Here is a 22,625-nt window from a genome sequence, read left to right on the forward strand (position 1 = left end):
TAGGAGTTCCTCTGGCCTTTCTCCGGCCGGTTGGACGAAGAGGATTGGGGCTTGGCGGAGGGACGAAAGGACCGAAACCTCGATTGGATTTTTCTCTGCTGAGGTCTCTTAGGTTTGGACTGGGGTAAGGAGGAGTCCTTTCCCGAGGATTCCTTAATAATCTCATCCAACCGTTCGCCAAGAAGGGAATTTTGTTTACTTACCGTAAATTCCTTTTCTTCTAGCTCCTATTGGGAGACCCAGACAATTGGGTGTATAGCTTCTGCCTCCGGAGGCCACACAAAGTATTACACTTTAAAAAGTGTAACCCCTCCCCTCTGCCTATACACCCTCCCGTGCATCACGGGCCCATCAGTTTTGGTGCCAAAGCAGGAAGGAGGAAACTTATAAATTGGTCTAAGGTAAATTCAATCCGAAGGATGTTCGGAGAACTGAAACCATGAACCAAAAGAACAATTCAACATGAACAACATGTGTACACAAAAGAACAACAGCCCGAAGGGAACAGGGGCGGGTGCTGGGTCTCCCAATAGGAGCTAGAAGAAAAGGAATTTACGGTAAGTAAACAAAATTCCCTTCTTCTTTGTCGCTCCATTGGGAGACCCAGTCAATTGGGACGTCCAAAAGCAGTCCCTGGGTGGGTAAAAGAATACCTCGATAAAAAGAGCCGAAAAACGGCCCCTTCTTACAGGTGGGCAACCGCCGCCTGAAGGACTCGCCTACCTAGGCTGGCATCTGCCGAAGCATAGGCATGCACCTGATAGTGTTTTGTGAAAGTGTGCAGACTCGACCAGGTAGCCGCCTGACACACCTGCTGAGCCGTAGCCTGGTGCCGCAATGCCCAGGACGCACCTACGGCTCTGGTAGAATGGGCTTTCAGCCCTGAAGGAATCAGAAGCCCAGACGAACGGTAGGCTTCAAGAATCGGTTCCTTGATCCACCGAGCCAAGGTTGACTTGGAAGCCTGCGACCCCTTACGCTGGCCAGCGACAAGGACAAAGAGCGCATCAGAACGGCGCAGGGGCGCCGTGCAAGAAATGTAGAGCCTGAGTGCTCTCACGAGATCTAACAAGTGCAAATCCTTTTCACATTGGTGAACTGGATGAGGGCAAAAAGAAGGTAAGGAGATATCCTGATTGAGATGAAAAGGGGATACCACCTTAGGGAGAAATTCCGGGACCGGACGCAGAACCACCTTATCCTGGTGAAACACCAGGAAGGGGGCTTTGCATGACAGCGCTGCTAGCTCAGACACTCTCCTAAGTGATGTGACTGCCACTACGAAGGCCACCTTCTGCGAAAGGCGTGATAGAGAGACATCCCGCATCGGCTCGAAAGGTGGCTTCTGGAGAGCCGTCAGCACCCTGTTAAGATCCCAGGGTTCTAGCGGACGCTTGTAAGGTGGGACTATGTGGCAAACCCCCTGCAGGAACGTGCGGACCTGCGGAAGCCTGGCTAGACGCTTTTGAAAAAACACGGAAAGCGCCGATACTTGTCCCTTGAGAGAGCCGAGAGACAAACCCTTGTCCATTCCGGATTGAAGGAAAGAAAGAAAAGTGGGCAAGGCAAACGGCCAGGGAGTAAAACCCTGATCAGAGCACCAGGATAAGAAGATCCTCCAAGTCCTGTGGTAGATCTTGGCGGACGTTGGTTTCCTGGCCTGTCTCATAGTGGCAATGACATCTTGAGATAACCCTGAAGACGCTAGGAGCCAGGACTCAATGGCCACACAGTCAGGTTGAGGGCCGCAGAATTCAGATGGAAAAATGGCCCTTCAGACAGCAAGTCTGGTCGGTCTGGGAGTGCCCACGGTTGACCCACCGTGAGGTGCCACAGATCCGGGTACCACGACCTCCTCGGCCAGTCTGGAGCGATGAGGATGGCGCGGCGGCAGTCGGACCTGATCTTGCGTAACACTCTGGGCAGCAGTGCCAGAGGAGGAAATACATAAGGCAGTCGAAACTGCGACCAATCCTGAACTAATGCGTCTGCCGCCAGAGCTCTGTCGGAGTCCAGGTTCCCTGAGCCCTGTGGTGGAGGAAGACCGCTCCCCACCCTGACAGACTCGCGTCCGTCGTGACCACAGCCCAGGATGGGGGCAGGAAGGATTTTCCTTTCAACAAAGAAGTGGGAAGAAGCCACCACTGAAGAGAGGTTTTGGCTGCCCATGAAAGGGAGACGTTCCTGTCTAGGGACGTCGACCTCCTGTCCCATTTGCGGAGAATGTCCCATTGAAGTGGACGCAGATGAAACTGCGCAAAGGGAACTGCCTCCATTGCTGCCACCATCTTCCCTAGGAAGTGCATGAGGCGCCTCAAGGGGTGTGACTGGGCTTGAAGGAGAGAGTGCACCCCTGTCTGTAGTGAACGCTGTTTGTCCAGCGGTAGCTTCACTATCGCTGAGAGAGTATGAAACTCCATCCCGAGGTAAGTCAGCGATTGGGTCGGTGTCAATTTTGACTTTGGGAAATTGATGATCCACCCGAACCTCTGGAGAGTCTCCAGAGCAATGGTCAGGCTGTGTTGGCATGCCACCCGGGAGGGTGCCTTGACTAGAAGATCGTCTAAGTAAGGGATCACCGAGTGGCCCTGAGTCACCTCAGGAGCACTTTGCTGCGCCGATCGAGGGGGGCCTGGGGGCGATGAACGCACAGTGCCCTGGGCCTGTGTTACCGGTCTGGACTGCAAGGCTTCTAGTATCTTAGCAGACCATCTGTCCATAGACTGAGCCATGGATTGTGAAAGCGACTCAGAGAGTTTCTCAGCCAAAACTGCAAACTCTGTCCCTGCCACCTGGACAGTGGAAGCCGGTGGTTCTACCTGAGCCGAGGGTCCCACCAGTGCCTGAGGCTCCGGCTGAGTGAGTGCCACAGGGGCCGAGCATTGCACACAATGAGGGTAGGTGGAACCTGCAGGTAACATAGCCGCACAAGAGGTACAGGTTGCAAAATAAGCCTGTGCCTTGGCACCCTTGCTCTTTGCGGACGACATGCTGTTGTCTCCTCTTAGAGTAATCAGTGAGGGTATATAGCCAAAGGCAAATAATGCGGCCGAACAAAGAAAATGTATACAATATATAAATATATATATATATATATATATATATATATATATATACACACACACTTCGGCACCCAAGGGGGCCAGCACCTGGTAACCGGTGCGGCTTACCGACCGCCCAAAGCGGTTGTGTGTCCACCAGATTCCCTGCCTGGGCCTCCCAGCGCTACAGAGCTCGTTCTGTATTCCTCCACCGGCAGAAGTGATTATAACAATGGCTGCCAGCGTTCTCAGAGGAGGAGGGAGCCGTGGGCGTGACTAATAAAATGCGGGAATCTGGTGCCCCACAGTGCTCAGTGAGGGGGGAGGAGGATACCTAAGTATGCTCCAGCCCTCACTGCCGACGTCCAGTCGAGCGTCCCGCCCTTACCCCTGACTGGCAGGCCCGGGGGCGGGAGTTATTGTACTAGGCCGCAGAAGCCGGGGACTAAATTTAATAACGCGGCCGGCAAACAGGCGCGGTCGGCGCGGTAGTCCCGGCGTCACAAAAAACACAGCAGCCGCTGCAGCGTCTGTTACACAGGCGCTCCATGCGCCGTCCCCAAGGGGACACAGAGTACCTCTTAGAAGCAGGGCCTGACCCTGATGATACCCAGTCTCCTGTCCGTCAGTTTCCCCCAGGGGCTGCGGAGGGAGCCCGGTCCCAGTGCATGGTGACCGGTTAGGATCCCACTTCTCCCAGAGCCTCTAAGGGATGGGGAAGGAAAACGGCATGTGGCTCCAGCCTTTGTACCCGCAATGGGTACCTCAACCTTAACAGCACCGCCGACATTAGTGGGGTGAGAAGGGAGCATGCCGGGGGCCCTGTGGGGGGCCCTCTTTTCTTCCATCTGATAAAATCAGCAGCTGCTCCTGACTAAAATGTGGAGCTTGCGTGAATGTGTGCCTCCTTCAACACAAAGCATAAAACTGATGGGCCCGTGATGCACGGGAGGGTGTATAGGCAGAGGGGAGGGGTTACACTTTTTAAAGTGTAATACTTTGTGTGGCCTCCGGAGGCAGAAGCTATACACCCAATTGTCTGGGTCTCCCAATGGAGCGACAAAGAAATAAACGTTCGCCAGAAAAAGGCAAACCAGTTAAGAACCTTTTGGAAGCAGAGTCTGTTTTCCATTCGTGCAGCCACATGGCCCTGCGGACAGCCACGGAGTTAGCGGATGCCACGGCCGTACGGCTAGCGGAGTCCAGGACGGCGTTCATGGCGTAGGACGAAAATGCTGATGCCTGAGAGGTCAAGGAAGAAACATGCGGAGCAGAATTCCGCGTGACACCATTAATCTCAGTCAGACATGCCGAGATTGCTTGGAGAGCCCACACGGCCGCAAAGGCCGGGGCGAAAGATGCGCCCGTGGCCTCATAAATAGACTTCACCAAGAGCTCTATCTGTCTGTCAGTGGCATCCTTCAGGGATGAGCCATCGGCAACAGACACAACGGAGCTAGCAGCCAATCTAGAGACTGGAGGATCCACCTTGGGAGAGTGTGCCCAGCCCTTAACGACTTCAGGTGGAAAGGGATAACGCGTGTCAGAGTGCCGTTTAGCAAAACGCTTGTCCGGGACCGCCCTGGGCCTCTGGACAGCGTCCCTGAAGTTAGAGTGATCAAAAAACGTATTGCGCGTACGTTTGGGGAATCGAAATTGGTGTTTCTCCTGCTGAGAAGCCGACTCCTCTACAGGTGGAGGCGGGGGAGAGAGATCCAACACCTGGTTGATGGACGAGATAAGATAATTTACTAAAGGCCCCGTCACACTAAGCAACATCGCTAGCAACATCGCTGTTAACGAACAACTTTTGTGACGTTGCTAGCGATGTTGCTGTGTGTGACATCCAGCAACAACCTGGCCCCTGCTGTGAGGTCGTTGGTTGTTGCTGAATGTCCTGGGCCATTTTTTAGTTGTTGCTGTCCCGCTGTGAAGCGCAGATCGCTGTGTGTGACAGCGAGACAGCAACAACTAAATGTGCAGGGAGCAGGAGCCGGCTTCTGCGGAGGCTGGTAACCACAGTAAACATCGGGTAACCAAGAAGCCCGGTCCTTGGTTACCCGATATTTACCTTTGTTACCAGCCTCCGCCGCTCTCACTGTCAGTGCCGGCTCCTGCTCTGTGCACATGTAGCTGCAGGACACATCGGGTTAATTAACCCGATGTGTGCTGTAGCTAGGAGAGCAGGGAGCCAGCGCTAAGCATTGTGCGCTGCTCCCTGCTCTGTGCACTGCTCCCTGCTCTGTGCACATTTAGCTGCAGTACACATCGGGTAATTAACCCGATGTGTGCTGTAACTAGGAGAGCAGGGAGCCAGCGCTCAGTGTGCGCTGCTCCCTGCTCTCTGCACGTGTAGCTCCGTGCGCTGGTAACCAAGGTAAATATCGGGTTGGTTACCCGATATTTACCTTAGTTACCAAGCGCAGCATCTTCCACGCGGCGCTGAGGTCTGGTCACTGGTTGCTGGTGAGCTCACCAGCAACTCGTGTAGCGACGCTCCAGCGATCACTGCCAGGTCAGGTTGCTGGTGGGATCGCTGGAGCGTCGCAGTGTGACATCTCACCAGCAACCTCCTAGCAACTTACCAGCGATCCCTATCGTTGTTGGGATCGCTGGTAAGTTGCTTAGTGTGACGGGGCCTTTAGGCGTCCCCCTCAGGGGTATCAAGGTTGAAGGCGAAGTCAGGGTCAGAGCCCTGAGCTCCCACGTCCGCCTCGTCATCCTGAGAGTCCTCAAGCTGGGATCCAGAGCAGCGTGAGGAGGCCGGGGAAGAGTCCCAGCGAGGCCGCTTAGCCGGTCTGGGACTGCGATCCGGGCAGGAGTCCTCCGCCTGGGACCTAGGGGCTATCCTGGGAGCGCGCTGCGGCGCGGACCGAGAAGGCCCTGGAGGAGACAAACTAACAGGGGCCGGGGCCTGTGAAGAGCCCGGTCTGGACTGCAATGCCTCAAGGAGCTTATATGACCATTTGTCCATAGACTGTGCAATGGATTGAGAAAGTGACAGAGACTTTCTCAGCGAAAGAGGACAATGACGGTGACTCTGTCCCTGCAGCCTGCTCAGGGGGAGCAGGGGGATCTACATGAGCCGAGGGGCCCACAAGTGCCCTAGGCTCCGGCTGAGCAAGAGTGGCAGGAGTCGAGCATTGATCACAGTGAGGGTAGGTGGATCCCGCAGGCAACATAGCCCCACAAGAGGTACAGGCCGCGAAAAAAACCTGTGCCTTAGTAGCTTTGCTCCTTGTGGACGACATGCTGTTGTCTCTTAGGAGAGTGACCACTGAGGGTATATGGGAAAAGGGTATACAGCCTTTCCGAACAAATATATATATATATCTAATGAAGGGAATTTTGTTTACTTACCGTAAATTCCTTTTCTTCTAGCTCCAATTGGGAGACCCAGACAATTGGGTGTATAGCTACTGCCTCCGGAGGCCGCACAAAGTACTACACTTAAAAGTGTAAGGCCCCTCCCCTTCTGGCTATACACCCTCCCGTAGGAGTACGGATTCCTCAGTTTTAGTACCAAAGCAAGAAGGAGGAAAGCCAATAACAGTTTCAAAAAACAAATTCAATCCGATAACAAGATCGGAGAACTTAAGAAACAACATGAACAACATGTGCACCCGAAAAACGAAACCCTAAGAACAATAGGGCGGGTGCTGGGTCTCCCAATTGGAGCTAGAAGAAAAGGAATTTACGGTAAGTAAACAAAATTCCCTTCTTCTTTTTCGCTCCTAATTGGGAGACCCAGACAATTGGGACGTCCAAAAGCAGTCCCTGGGTGGGTAAAAAGATACCTCGTGATCGGGCTGTCAGGCAGCCCTTTCCTACAGGTGGGCCACCGCCGCCTGAAGGACCTGTCTACCTAGGCTGGCATCTGCCGAAGCGTAGGTATGCACTTGATAGTGTTTGGTAAACGTGTGCAGACTCGACCAGGTAGCCGCCTGGCACACCTGCTGAGCCGTAGCCTGATGCCGCAATGCCCAGGACGCACCCACGGCTCTGGTAGAATGGGCCTTCAGTCCAGATGGAATCGGAAGCCCAGCAGAACGGTATGTGTGAAGAATTGGTTCCTTGATCCACCGCGCCAGGGTGGATTTGGAAGCTTGCGATCCCTTATGCTGACCAGCGACTAGGACAAAGAGCGCATCAGAACGGCGCATAGGCGCCGTGCGAGAAATGTAAATCCTGAGTGCTCTCACCAGGTCCAACAGATGTAAACCTTTTTCAAATTGGTGAACTGGATGCGGACACAAAGATGGCAAAGTGATATCCTGATTGAGATGAAAGGAAGAAACCACCTTGGGAGAAAACTCTGGAATTGGACGCAGTACTACCTTGTCTTGGTGAAACACCAGGAAGGGAGATTTGCAAGATAACGCCGCTAGCTCGGACACTCTACGAAGAGACGTGACCGCCACAAGAAAAACCACTTTTTGTGAAAGCCGAGAAAGGGAAACCTCTTTCAAAGGCTCGAAAGGCGGCTTCTGGAGAGCAATGAGAACCTTGTTTAGATCCCAGGGTTCCAATGGCCGTCTGTAAGGAGGAACGATATGACAAACTCCTTGGAGAAACGTGCGTACTTTAGAAAGCCGTGCCAAGCGCTTCTGAAAGAATACGGATAGCGCGGAGACTTGACCCTTAAGAGAGCTAAGCGACAAACCTTTTTCCAACCCAGACTGCAGGAAGGAAAGAAAAATTGGCAATGCAAATGGCCAGGGAGAAACCCTCTGAGCCGAGCACCAAGCTAAGAATATCTTCCACGTCCTGTGATAGATCTTAGCTGAGGATGGTTTTCTAGCCTGTCTCATTGTGGCAACTACTTCATGAGATAAACCTGAGGCCGCTAGGATCCAGGACTCAATGGCCACACAGTCAGGTTCAGGGCCGCAGAATTCAGATGGAAAAACGGCCCTTGAGACAGCAAATCTGGACGGTCTGGTAGTGCCCACGGTTGGCCTACCGTGAGATGCCACAGATCCGGGTACCACGACCTTCTTGGCCAGTCTGGAGCGACGAGAATGGCTCGATGGCAGTCGGACCTGATTTTCCGGAGAACTCTGGGCAACAATGCTAGAGGTGGGAACACATAGGGTAGTCGGAATTGCGACCAATCCTGAACCAAGGCGTCTGCCGCCAGCGCTCGGTGATCGTGAGACCGTGCCATGAAAACTGGGACCTTGTTGTTGTGCCGTGACGCCATCAGATCGACGTCCGGCGTCCCCCAGCGGCAACAGATCTGCTGAAACACGTCCGGGTGAAGGGACCATTCCCCTGCGTCCATGCCCTGGCGACTGAGAAAGTCTGCTTCCCAGTTTTCCACGCCTGGGATGTGAACTGCGGATATGGTGGACGCTTTGCTTTCCACCCACGTCAAAATCCGCCGGACTTCTTGAAAGGCTTGGCGACTGCGTGTTCCCCCTTGGTGGTTGATGTACGCCACCGCCGTGGAATTGTCCGACTGAATCCGAATCTGCTTGCCTTCCAGCCATTGTTGGAAGGCTCGCAGAGCAAGATAGACTGCTCTGATTTCCAGAACATTGATCTGCAGGGTGGACTCTTCCTGAGTCCACGTCCCCTGAGCCCTGTGGTGGAGAAACACCGCTCCCCACCCTGATAGGCTCGCATCCGTCGTGACCACTGCCCAGGATGGGGGTAGGAACGACTTTCCCTGTGACAATGAGGAGGGGAGAAGCCACCAACGCAGAGAGTCCTTGGCAGTCTGAGAGAGGGAGACAGTCCTGTCGAGGGACGTCGACTTCCCATCCCATTGGCGTAGAATGTCCCATTGTAGAGGGCGCAGATGAAACTGCGCGAACGGGACCGCCTCCATTGCTGCTACCATCTTTCCTAGGAAATGCATGAGGCGCCTCAGTGAGTGCGACTGGCTCTGAAGGAGAGATTGCACTCCTGTCCGCAGCGAACACTGCTTGTCCAGAGGAAGCTTCACTATCGCTGAGAGAGTATGAAACTCCATGCCAAGATAAGTCAGTGATTGGGTCGGGGTTAGATGAGACTTTGGAAAGTTGATAATCCACCCGAAACTCTGGAGAGTGTCTAGTGCCACTTTCAGACTGTGTTGGCATGCCTCTTGAGAGGGTGCCTTTATAAGCAGGTCGTCTAGATACGGGATGACCGAGTGACCTTGCGAGTGCAGGACAGCTACTACTGCTGCCATGACCTTGGTGAAGACCCGGGGGGCTGTTGCCAGACCGAAAGGTAACGCTACGAACTGCAGGTGTTCGTCGTGTATGACGAAGCGTAGGAAACGCTGATGCTCTGGCGCAATCGGCACGTGGAGATACGCATCTTTGATGTCTATTGATGCTAGAAAATCTCCTTGAGACATTGAGGCTATGACGGAGCGTAGGGATTCCATCCGGAACCTCCTGACTTTTACGTGTCTGTTGAGCAACTTTAGATCCAGGACGGGTCGATACGATCCGTCCTTTTTTGGGACCACAAACAGATTGGAGTAAAAACCGTGACCTTGTTCCTGAAGAGGGACGGAGGTCACCACTCCTTCCGCCTTTAGAGCGGCCACCGCCTGCAACAGAGCATCGGCTCGGTCTGGTGGTGGAGAAGTTCTGAAGAAACGAGTTGGCGGACGAGAACTGAACTCTATCCTGTACCCGTGAGACAGAATATCCCTCACCCAACGGTCTTTGACGCGTGACAGCCAAATGTCGCCAAAGTGGGAAAGCCTCCCACCGACCGAGGGTGTGGGAATCGGAGACTGCAAGTCATGAGGACGCCGTCTTGGCAACGGTTCCTCCGGCTGTCTTTTTTGGGCGTGACTGAGACCTCCAAGAATCTGAGCGTCTCTGATCTTTTTGAGTCTTTTTTGACGAGGAAAATTGGGACCTGCCCGGTCCTCGAAAGGACCGATAACCAGACTGACCCCTCCTCTGTTGGGGTTTGTTTTGTCTGTGTTGCGGTAAGGATGAGTCCTTACCCTTGGAGTGTTTGATGATTTCATCCAAACGCTCTCCAAACAATCGGTCACGAGAAAAAGGCAAATTGGTTAAGCACTTCTTGGAATGAGAATCTGCCTTCCAATGTCTCAACCACAGGGCCCTACGCAAAACAACGGAGTTGGCTGACGCCACTGCCGTACGGCTTGTAGCGTCAAGAACAGCATTAATCGCGTACGACGCGAATGCCGCCATTTGCGAGGTCAATGGTGCTACCTGCGGGGCAAATGCACGTGTGACTGAGTCGACTTGCCCAAGCCCGGCTGAGATAGCTTGGAGTGCCCATACGGCAGCAAAAGATGGCGCTAACGACGCTCCAATAGCTTCATAGATGGATTTCAGCCAGAGCTCCATCTGCCTGTCAGTGGCATCTTTAAGTGCCGCTCCATCTTCAACTGCAACCAAGGATCTAGCTGCAAGCCTGGAAATTGGAGGATCCACTTTTGGACACTGGGTCCAACCCTTGACCACCTCAGGGGGAAAAGGATAGCGTGTATCTTTAAGCCGTTTAGAAAAACGCCTTTCCGGATAAGCGTGGGGTTTCTGGATTGCGTCTCTAAAGTCAGCGTGGTCCAGAAAAGTGCTTAATGTACGCTTGGGATATCTGAAATGGATTCTCTCGTGCTGCGAAGCTGACTCCTCTACAAGAGGAGCTGGTGGAGAAATATTTAACATCTTATTGATGGATGCTATAAGATCATTAACTATGGCGTCACCATCTGGTGTATCTAGATTGAGAGCGGTCCCAGGATCAGAATCCTGATCAGTTACGTCCGCCTCATCACCCATAGATTCATCTCGCTGGGATCCTGACCATTGAGATGAATGTGAAGGCCTCTCATAGCGAGCCCGCTTAGGTTGCCTGGGACCATCGTCCGAGTCAGAGTCTTCACCCTGAGGTGTATGTGCCCGTCCCGGAGCTTGGAAGTAATTCAGCTGAGGGGGACCAGGGGGCAATGATTGCACAGTGTCCGTGGCCTGAAGTACAGGCCTAGCCCGCAATGTGTCAAGAATTTGTGACATAGTGAGAGACATTCTGTCAGCAAAAGCTGTAAACTCAGTTCCTGTCACTTGGACAGCATTCACAGGTGGTACACCCTGGGTCACGTCCAGCAGAGGTCCCGGCTGTGCAAGTGCCACAGGGGCCGAGCACTGCACACAATGGGGGTCATTGGAGCCTGCCGGTAGAAAAGTCCCACATGCGGTACAGGAAGCATATAATGTCTGTGCCTTGGCACCCTTGCGTTTTGTGGACGACATGCTGTTGGCTCTCTGCAATGTGAGAGAGTCTATAGCCAAAAGGCGACCAGCGCTATGCAGTACAAAGTATTTGCAGGAACAAAATACTAAGATTACTACTGGCACAAGAGGGGGTGAGCCCTGAGGGCTGCTTACCGCCCGCTGAATAGCGGGTAAGAGGCGCAGAATTCCTTGTCTGGGTCTCCCCGGCTCCCCTCTGCAGCTCAGCGTGTCAGCAGGAATGGCTGCCGGCGTCTGTGGAGAGGGGCGGCCCGTGGGAGTTCCCAAACAAAAGTGCGGGAAACAGTGTCCCCTCTGTGCCTATTGTGAGGGCTGGAGTATGTAAAAACGACTCCAGCCCTCAGCGCTGATGCACTGACCAGCGTCCCGCCCCTCTCCTGACTGGCAGGTCTGGGGGCGGGAACTAACGGAACCAGGCCGCAAAAGCCGGGGACTCGAGTTATCAGCGCGGCCGCCGTAAAAGCGCGGACCGCGCTGAAGTCCCCGGCGCACCACAAGTGCCAGCCGCGCCGCAGTCCCAGCGGCCGGCGCGACCGTTCCCCAAAAGTGTGCCCGCTTCAGCGAAGCTGAAATGAGGCCATGGCACAAGCGCCGCAGCGCTGATGTCCCCGGCGCACTACAACACCCAGCATGCTGCGGTGTGAGCGCGAAATGCACGGGGACACAGAGTACCTTGAGGAAGCAGGGCCATGTCCCTGATGTACTCCGCTCCAATCCAGCATCTTCTCCAGGGGCTGTAGATGGAGCACGGTCTCAGTGCCTGGAGACCAGTAAATCCCACTTCACCCAGAGCCCTGTAAAAAGGGATGGGGAAGGAATCAGCATGTGGGCTCCAGCCTCCGTACCCGCAATGGGTACCTCAACCTTACAAACACCTCCGACATACAGTGGGGTGAGAAGGGAGCATGCTGGGGGCCCTGTATGGGCCCTCTTTTCTTCCATCCGACATAGTCAGCAGCTGCTGCTGACTAAAAACAATGGAGCTATGCGTGCGTGTGTGACCTCCTTCGCACAAAGCTAAAACTGAGGAATCCGTACTCCTACGGGAGGGTGTATAGCCAGAAGGGGAGGGGCCTTACACTTTTAAGTGTAGTACTTTGTGCGGCCTCCGGAGGCAGTAGCTATACACCCAATTGTCTGGGTCTCCCAATTAGGAGCGAAAAAGAAATATATATATATATATATATATACCGGCACCCTAGGGGGACCAGCACCGGGTGACCGGTGTGGCTTCCCAACCGCTAACGAGCGGAGTGTGTCCTCCAGATTCCCTGTCGTAGATCCCCCGTAGCTGCAGAGCTTTGCCGCTGATTAGCATCCACCGGCAGAATGCCAAAAATGGCCGCCGGAGCTCTCAGGGGGGCAGTGGAGCCGAGGGCGGCGCTAGCAAAGAGCGGGAATCCGGAGTCCCCTAAGTGGTCAATGAGGGGGGAGTGAGACATGCAAGATGCTCCAGCCCTCAAATCCGACGTCATGTCGGTAATCCCGCCCTTACCCCTGACAGGCAGGCTCGGGATTTTTCGCGACTAGGCCGCGGCGAAGCCGGGGACTAAATTTAAGGCCGCGCCCGACAAGCAGGCACGGTCGGCGCGGAAGTCCGCCGAAAAGATAACGGACGGAACTACCGCGGCTTCCGGGGAGAAGGTGCGACCCACCCTGTACAGTCCCCACATGGGGACACAGAGTACCTTCAAGTTGCAGGGCCCGGTCCCTGGGGGTGAAGAAGCTCCGGTCCGGCAGGTTCCTCCAGGGGCTGCGGATGGAGCACGGTCCCAGCACATGGATGACCGCTTAGGATCCCACTTCTCCCAGAGCCGCATAAGGGATGGTGAAGGAGACGGCATGTGGCTCCAGCCTCCGTACCCGCAATGGGTACCTCAACCTTAACAACACCGCCGACATAGTGGGGTGAGAAGGGAACATGACGGGGACCCCATCGGGGTCCTCTTTTCTTCCATCCGACATAACTAAGTATGAGAATGCATGAGTGGATGTGTGCCTCCTTCCACACAAAACATAAAACTGAGGAGCCCGTGGTCCACGGGAGGGTGTATAGGCAGAGGGGAGGGGTTACACTTTTTAAAAGTGTAATACTTTGTGTGGCCTCCACAGGCAGAAGCTATACACCCAGTTGCTGGGTCTCCCAATGGAGCGACAAAGAAAATACAATATAATTTTTATATATATATATATATATATATATATATATATATATATATATATATATATATATATAAGTTTTTATTGTGTATATAATAGACACCTGCCCTCCAGGAATACTCCACCTATTATACTCCTCTCCCCCCAAGACTACTCCTCCTATTATCCTCCTCTCCCCCCAGGACTACTCCTCCTATTATCCTCCTCTCCCCCCAGGACTACTCCTCCTATTATACTCCTCTCCCCCTAGGACTACTCCTCCTATTATCCTCCTCTCCCCCCAGGACTACTCCTCCTATTATACTCCTCACCTCCAGGACTACTCCACCTATTATAATCCTCTCCCCCCAGGACTACTCCACCTATTATACTCCTCTCCCCCCAGGACTACTCCTCCTATTATACTCCTCACCTCCAGGACTACTCCACCTATTATACTCCTCTCCCCCCAGGACTACTTCTCCTATTATCCTCCTCTCCCCCCAGGACTATTTCTCCTATTATCCTCCTCTCCCCCCAGGACTACTCCTCCTATTATACTCCTCACCTCCAGGACTACTCCACCTATTATACTCCTCTCCCCCCAGGACTACTCCACCTATTATACTCCTCTTCCCCCCGGAATACTCCTATTATACTCCTCACCTCCAGGACTACTCCTCCTATTATCCTCCTCTCCCCCCAGGACTATTCCTCCTATTATCCTCCTCTCCCCCCAGGACTACTCCTCCTATTATCCTCCTCTCCCTCCAGGACTACTCCTCCTATTATACGCCACTCTCCCCAGGACTACTCCTCCTATTATCCTCCTCTCCCCCCAGGACTACTCCTCCTATTATACTCCTCTCTCCCCAGGACTACTCCTCCTATTATACTCCTCACCTCCAGGACTACTCCTCCTATTATACTCCTCACCTCCCAGGACTACTCCTCCTATTATCCTCCTCTCTCCCCAGGACTACTCCACCTATTATCCTCCTCTCCCTCCAGGACTACTACTCCTATTATACTCCTCTCCCCCCAGGACTACACCTCCTATTATACTCCTCTCCCTCCAGGACTACTCCTCCTATTATCCTCCTCTCCCCCCAGGACTACGCCTCCTATTATCCTCCTCTCCCCCCAGGACTACTCCTCCTATTATACGCCTCTCTCCCCAGGACTACTCCTCCTATTATTCTCCTCTCCCCCAGGACTACTCCTCCTATTATTCTCCTCTCTCCCCAGGACTACTCCTCCTATTATACTCCTCTCCCCCCAGGACTACTCCTCCTATTATACTCCTCTCCCCCAGGACTACTCCTCCTATTATCCTCCTCTCTCCCCAGGACTACTCCTCCTATTATCCTCCTCTGCCCCAGGACTACTCCTCCTATTATCCTCCTCTGCCCCAGGACTAATTCTCCTATTATCCTCCTCTCCCCCCAGGACTACTCCTCCTATTATCCTCCTCTCTCCCCAGGACTACTCCTCCTATTATCCTCCTCTCTCCCCAGGACTACTCCTCCTATTATCCTCCTCTGCCCCAGGACTAATTCTCCTATTATCCTCCTCTCCCCCCAGGACTACTATTCCTATTATCCTCCTCTCCCCCAGGACTACTCCTCCTATTATCCTCCTCTCCCCCCAGGACTACTCCTCCTATTATCCTCCTCTCCCCCAGGACTACTCCTCCTATTATACTCCTCTCCCTCCAGGACTACTCCTCCAACACACACACACTGCACAAAACATACCTCGCCCCAAAACACACACACACACAGACCACGCTCCACACACAGCGCTCCACACACAACGCAACACACATACACAACACCGCTCTCACCCCCCCCCCCAGACAACACCCAGAACATGTACAGCCCCTACACAAACACTGGCAACTACACACAACAACATCTATATATATATATATATATATAACAAAAATCATACATTAACTACACAAATTCTAAAATACTTGATGCGTTAGAATTGGGCCACCTTCTAGTATAGTAGGATTTTTGTGTACTCACCGTAAAATCTCTTTCTCTGAGTCTTCATTGGGGGACACAGGACCATGGGTTATGCTGCTGTCACTAGGAGGCTGACACTAAGTAAACATAAAAAAGTTAGCTCCTCCCTAGCAGCATACACCCCGAGCCGGAGGCGGGCTCAGATCAGTTGGTGCACAAGCAGTAGGAGGAGTACCAGAATCACCATACATAAACACAAGTTGTAACTAAAACAATGCAGCCGTGCAAACAAGAGGTCTATGAACATAAGACCACTGAAAAAATAGCCGGCAAATGCAATTGAATCAACCAAAAAACCAAGCAGGGTGGGTGCTGTGTCCCCCAATGAAGACTCAGAGAAAGAGATTTTACGGTGAGTACACAAAAATCCTACTTTCTCTATCGTTTCATTGGGGGACACAGGACCATGGGACGTCCAAAAGCAGTCCCTGGGTGGGAATACCGAAAAACCCGCAGAGGAAGAAAAACAACAACCTCCCTCGGCGGGCTTGCACTATAATTGAATGCTGCCACCCTATTACAGGTGTGCAACTGCTGCCTGCAAGACCTTTCTCCCAAAAATAGCATCTGCCGATGCTTGGGTGTGAACCTGGTAGAACCTAGTAAAGGTGTGCAGGCTAGACCAGGTGGCGGCCTTGCAGACCTGGTCGGCCGACGCCTGATGCCTAATCGCCCAAGAGGCTCCCACTGCGCGGGTAGAGTGCGCCTTTACCCCCCGCGGCGGAGACTTGTCCCGAATCCGATAGGCCTCTGATATGGCGGAACGGATCCATCTGGCAATTGTGGCCTTGGATGCCGATTCACCCTTCTTGGGACCAGAAGGGAGAACAAACAGACTATCTGACTTACGGAACGGCGCGGTTCTGGAGACATAAATTCTAAGTGCACGCACTAGGTCCAGGGTGTGCAAGGACCTCTCCAAGCTGTGAGAGGGGCCAGGACAGAAGGACGGAAGGAGGATTTCCTCGTTAAGATGGAACGGGGAGACCACCTTTGGGAGAAAAGCGGGATCTGGCCGGAGAACCGCTTTGTCCTGGTGAAAAATCAAAAAGGGGGAACGACAAGAGAGAGCTGCCAGCTCTGACGTCCTGCGAATAGAAGTGATGGCAACAAGAAACACCACCTTCCATGACAGGTGAGAAAGGGAAGATTCTCGCAAGGGCTCGAATGGGGAGCCCTGAAGTGACCCTAGGACTAGATTAAGGTCCCACGGTTTTAGAGGCCGCCGGTACGGCGGTGCCAGGTGGGCAACTCCCTGGATGAAGGTCTTAACCTGTGAACGAGCGGCCAGTGGCTTCTGAAACAGGATTGATAACGCCGATATCTGGCCCTTTAGTGTTGCGAGCGAGAGACCCGCATCTAGGCCTGACTGCAAGAATGCCAATAGGGAAGGAAGGGAGAAGGCGAGAGGAGAAGAAATATTCTGCTCTTCACACCACCTGAAGAAAACCTTCCACGTGCGGTGGTAAATCTTTGATGAAGATGGCTTCCTGGCCCTAATCATTGTCTGAATCACTCTTGAGGAAAAACCAGCCTTAGCTAGAACCCAGGATTCAATGGCCAGGCCGTCAAATTTAGGACCTGTGAGTTCTGATGGAAGAGAGGCCCCTGCTGCAGGAGATCTGGACGGTCTGGAAGGCGCCACGGAGCGTCTGTGAGGAGCTGAGTTAGTTCCGCGAACCATGCTCGCCTGGGCCAGTCCGGAGCCACTAGGATGACCGGTATCCCTTCCGCCTTGATCTTCTTGAGGACCCTCGGAATTAGAGGGAGCGGAGGGAAGATGTACGGGAGACTGAACTGGCTCCATGACAGGGTGAGGGCGTCGACTCCTAAAGCCAAGCGGTCGCGGCACCGTGCTACAAAGTGCGGAACCTGACGGTTGAACCGGGAGGCCATTAGGTCCACGTCCGGAACTCCCCATCTGTCGCAGATCTGGTTGAAGACTTCCCGGTTGAGGGACCATTCTCCGGAGGCGAGGCCTTCCCTGCTGAGGAAGTCCGCCGCCCAATTGTCCACGCCTGGGATGTGTACCGCTGAGATCAGGGAGTGATGACACTCGGCCCAGTGCAAGATCTTCTTGACTTCTCGCATCGCCCCGACACTTCTTGTGCCGCCTTGGTGGTTGATGTACGCCACCGCCGTCGCATTGTCCGACTGGATCCTGACCGGGCAACCCTGTACGAGGTGCCGAAACTGCTGCAAGGCTAGCCGGATGGCTCTTATCTCCAAAATGTTGATCTGGAGGCAACTCTCTCTCGGTGACCATCGGCCCTGCGCTGTGTGATGTCGAAACACTGCTCCCCAGCCCTGGAGACTGGCGTCGGTGGTCACTATCTTCCAGTGGAGCGGGAGGAAAGACCTCCCTGATTCGAGGTTGTGCTGATTGAGCCACCAACGGAGGGAGTGGCGGGTCTCCGGCGAAAGATGAAACCTGCGGTCCAGAGAAAAGGGAGATCTGTCCCACTTCTTCAGCAAGGCCAGCTGGAGGGGTCGGAGATGGAACTGTGCAAAGGGTACCGCTTCCATCGCCGCCACCATACGACCGAGGACTCGCATGCCGAACCTGATGGACACTTGGCGCTGACGCCGGAGAGCGCGGAGTCCTCGTTGTAGGGAGGAGATCTTCTCCTGTGTGAGGAAAACTCGCCCTTGGATGGTATCGAATACCATGCCTAAAAAGGTGATCCGACGGGCCGGGATCAGAGAGGACTTCTTCCGATTTATCAGCCACCCTAACCGTGAAAGGGTGTCGATCGTGACCTGAACCCCAAGACGACAGTCCTCGAAGGAAGAGCCCTTTACCAACATATCGTCCAAGTACAAGATGACCATGACACCCCTGGCATGCAGGACGGACATGGCAGCAGCCATGATCTTCGTAAAGACCCTGGGTGCGGATGCGAGGCCGAAGGGAAGAGCCGTGAACTGGAAGTGATCTTCCGCTATCGCAAAGCAGAGGAACTGTTGGTGAGAGGTGGCTATCGGGACGTGAAGATAGGCGTCTTGAATATCCAGCGATGCCAGGAATTCGCCTACCTCCATGGACGCGATGACGGACCGGAGTGACTCCATTCGAAACGGCCGAGGTCTCACCGACCTGTTCAGAAGCTTTAGGTCGAGGACGGGACGGACAGAGCCGTCCTTTTTGGGGACCACGAAAAGGTTGGAATAGAACCCCTTGAAACGCTCTGCGGGAGGGACTGGTACCACGACTCCGGTTCGTAGGAGGGAGTCTATGGAGTGAAAGAACGCGCGAGCCCGCGCGGTAGACTCGGGAGGGCGAGATAGGAAAAAACGTCTCGGTGGCTTTGCCTCGAATTCTATTTTGTAGCCTGATGTGATGATCTCTCTGACCCAGGCATCGGCGGTCAGGGGGATCCACACATGCTGAAAACGAGACAGACGCCCTCCCACAAGTCTGGCGCTGTTGCGCGCCGACCGCGAGTCACTTGGATGAACGACGGCGGTACCCGGAAGAGGATCTCGTGGACTGGCGGGGGCGTGAACGCCAGGCGGGATTGGTCTTGAATGACGGGGTCTTCCTGTCTCTCGGAGGAGAGCGGCTTTTCCGCGGCTGGGGATTGGAGCTGAAGCTGCGAAAGGGCCGGAAACGAGGGGTGGAGCGCCGATTCTGGAAGCGCTTGGGACGCAATTGGGGGAGAGATGTACTCTTTCCTCCCGTTGCATCGGAGATCAGCTGGTCCAGCCTATCTCCGAAGAGACGCTCCCCTAGGAAGGGCAGGGAAGTTAGTGACTTCTTAGATGCCGCATCCGCGTTCCAGGACCGGAGCCAAAGGGCTCGACGGATGGCCACATTGTTGCTGGCGGCCTGGGTCGCGCAACTTGCAGACGCCAGGGCTGCATTGAGCAAGTACTCACCCGCGAGGGAAATCTGCGAGGCGATGGGAACCAGGTCCAAATTGGCAGGAATGGCGCGGAGACCGCAGCGTAGCGTGTCCGCCCAGGAAGGACATCAGGGCCTTCGCAACCCAAACCGAGGCGAAGGCCGGAGAGAGGGATGAGCCCGCTGCCTCGAAGGCGGAACGGGCCAACCTGTCAATAGTACGGTCCGTAGGGTCTTTGAGAGACGTACCGTTAGTGAGTGGAAGGACTGTGTGAGAAGACAGGCGGGAGATTGGGGGGTCGACCACAGGGGAACCTGCCCAATCCTTTCTAAGACCCTCAGGAAAGGGATAATGCAAATCAATGGACTTACCGCTGGTAAATACCCTGTCCGGCTGTTGCCTGTGGCTGCGCAGTAACTCAGCGAATTCTGGATGTCCGCTGAATGTGTTCTGGGCCCGCTTCACCCGCTTAAAGGAGATCTGGGTGCTCTGGGAGGAGACTGGGTCCACCTGTACCTTCAAGGTCTGGTTTACTGCTTCTATCAGGCTATTTACCATGTGCCGGATATCGGCCGCCTGCTCTGAGTCCTGCAGGGGTACCGCATCGGAATCATCCTCGGAGCAGTCAGAAGCCTCTCTGGAGGACTGACGGTCTGGACCTGGGGATGAAGGTGAAACCTGGGAAGAGTCTGAGGACGAGACCTGGCGGGTCCGTTTCTGAGCAGCAGAGGAGGACCCTGCAACGGGGCTCACCTGCTCCGGAGGCAATTGCGCCGGGTCTGCGGGAATCTGGGCGAGCGTCGGCAGCAGGCGTAGAGCTTGCGCGATGGTCCGAGAAGCCTCAGAGAGGGAATCTACGGACTGGGACAGGGACGCTAGCCAGTCGGGGGGGGGGCGGGACGCAGGGCCCTGCAGCATATGGCGCTGTGGCGTCTGCGGTATCAGAAACGTCGGCCGCGGAGTTCTGCGGAGGCTGCGCGTCTGTAGAACAGACGGAGCATAGTGGGGCGTCCTGACCCTGGGAAAATTTGGAGCTGCAGGAGGAGCATGCAAAAAATAGTGCAAAGGGGGCCTGCTTGGATTGGGTGGGCTTAGCCTTAGGCATGGTGCAAACAGGTACTCTCCCTGGTGGCTGCTAGGAAGGAGACAGGAGAGGGTTAACTCGTCCCTAAACTCAGAGAATGCTACCTAGTGAGGGCTACTCCTTAGGAGCAGAGCTTACCCAGGTCCTGCGTGCTGCCCACCAGTCCAGAAGTGGAGTCCAGGAATGAGCTGGCCAGAAAACTCAGAACGCCGGCGTGCTGCAGCCTCAGGGGACCAGAGGCAGGCTAAAATGGAGAGGGGACGCTGGAGGAGGCTGGGGGAGGAGCAGGATTCCGGCGCGAAAAAACCAGGAGGATTCACAGCCCCCACCATCAGCCAGGAGGCAGAGCAGTGGGAGGTACAGAGGGAGACGACCGGCGGCCAATAGCGCTGCAGGGGGGCGTGGCTAGGATGCAGGAGCGACTAGGCCGAGACCGGGGACTAAATTTATGGAGAGGGCCGGGGGAAAGAGCAGGGAAGTCGGTCCTACCTGCAATCGGCGGCGCCGGCTCAGCGATGGATGCGGTGCAGGCAGGGCTCCCTGCCCTGCCTGTGAACAGCGCTGCTCGTCCAGGAAGGCTCCGGGGGAGAGCGTGCTGAAGGCAGGGTAGTGGACATCATGATGGGGGAAGACAGCCCCCTATCACACACGCTGCGGAGGATCCATCCCTGCTGTACTCCCCTGTACGCCCTTCGGGGTGATACCTCAGGGCGAATCAGGGGTGCCCACAAAACAACCTGCCCACACGCGCACCCCCGGGAGTGGTACCATGGGGACGGGCGGGGGAGAGGGCCCCGAAGTCTCAAGCCCCTGCGACCCTGGGGAGCGGTACCCACAGGGCTGCGGAGAATGAGTGAAGCGAATACCTGCAGAGAAGAAGACGACAGGTATGAGAGCGATGAGCGGCGCCGAAATAAAAGAAAAAAGCGCAAAAAAAAAATACATGGCTGAGGGGGGCCGAGACGGCCCACATCAGCCTCCTACGACACTAAGCTAAAAACTGATCTGAGCCCGCCTCCGGCTCGGGGTGTATGCTGCTAGGGAGGAGCTAACTTTTTTATGTTTACTTAGTGTCAGCCTCCTAGTGACAGCAGCATAACCCATGGTCCTGTGTCCCCCAATGAAACGATAGAGAAATATATATATATATATATATATATATATATATATATAAAAACAATATATAGTAAAATAGAAATAGACATTTTTTTTTAGACAAACTCTTCTTCTGTGAATCAGTGTCAGTGCCGATTTCTCAGTAATGGAGGATTGGACTGGCTACGCAAAGGTATTGTTGGACTAGTCTCTGAAAGAGCTGCAGGTGATTCTACATAGTTTGCGGAGTGAAATCCTGTTGACAAACGTTTAAGACTTCGGGCCCCTTTACACAAGTGATCCCCATTATTGGCCATTGTAAAGATGGTAAACAGATGAAGAGCTAGCACTCGTTTGTCAGCAGACTGCATCCTTATGGGGCCTGAGAAAGCATCGCTGTCAGCAGCAGGTCTGCATCATACACGCTGCTGAGTATAAGCAAACCTTTTTAGGGGTGTTCATCTCCATAACATGGGTAACAGCCCATGAAGAAGTGCTTATAAACTAGATTATCAAATGCAGTAATGGTTTAGTTATTCACCTTTACATCCGTGAACTGGGACATGGCAATTTCCGAGCTACTAGGGTGCAGGGCCGGGAGCTCCTGATAGAGATTAGGAAAGCAGACCAGAGATCCTAGAAGCACCTGAGCTTCCACACGTGGAGCCTGGAAGAAAGAAAAGTCAGCAGGAAAATCAGTATTAATGGAAAAATGACCGAAAACATCACACACCCCATAACACAAACACCTGCAGTCTCCACCCATGGACTGAAGGCGTTATGCCTGGTACGGATGCCACATTTCTTCATACTTACATTTAGAAAAGGTGAAGCAGCAACTCTTCCTGCCGCTCCAATAAAGTCCATTATTAACAGGGTGGCCCCCGGGAGCCCCAGGGAAAAAAACTGAGGAGAGCAGTGCTTGATAATGGTGTTCACTATGTCCTAGAGGAGGAAGGAGTAGAAAATAGTAAGTTTGGGGTTCTTCATCTATAGAAAAACATGACAGGTCCACTGGTTTCCACTGAATTATAGATTATACAGGGTAGCCCATATTATATATACAGTAGAACCTTGGATTACGAGCATAATTGGTTCCGGGAGCGTGCTCTGCTCTTACACCAAGTTACTCTTATATCAAAGCCAATTTTCCC

The 22,625-nt window shown here is 54.0% G+C and overlaps 1 protein-coding gene across 5 annotated transcripts in view; it reads right to left on the reverse strand.

The window, feature by feature from the left end:
* The window catches only part of RALGAPA1 (Ral GTPase activating protein catalytic subunit alpha 1), a 371,616-nt gene that overhangs the window by 156,858 nt on the left and 192,133 nt on the right, over positions 1–22,625 (reverse strand). For all 5 annotated transcript variants that reach the window (XM_075330777.1, XM_075330774.1, XM_075330775.1 and 2 more), the window contains 2 exons: positions 22,288–22,416; positions 22,013–22,138 (listed from right to left, as the gene is read on the reverse strand). In XM_075330777.1, coding sequence (XP_075186892.1) covers positions 22,013–22,138; positions 22,288–22,416 — 255 coding nt within the window. The remainder of the gene's footprint in view (positions 1–22,012; positions 22,139–22,287; positions 22,417–22,625) is intronic.

Source organism: Anomaloglossus baeobatrachus, chromosome 12 (assembly GCF_048569485.1).
Source record: "Anomaloglossus baeobatrachus isolate aAnoBae1 chromosome 12, aAnoBae1.hap1, whole genome shotgun sequence".
NCBI lineage: Eukaryota > Metazoa > Chordata > Amphibia > Anura > Aromobatidae > Anomaloglossus > Anomaloglossus baeobatrachus.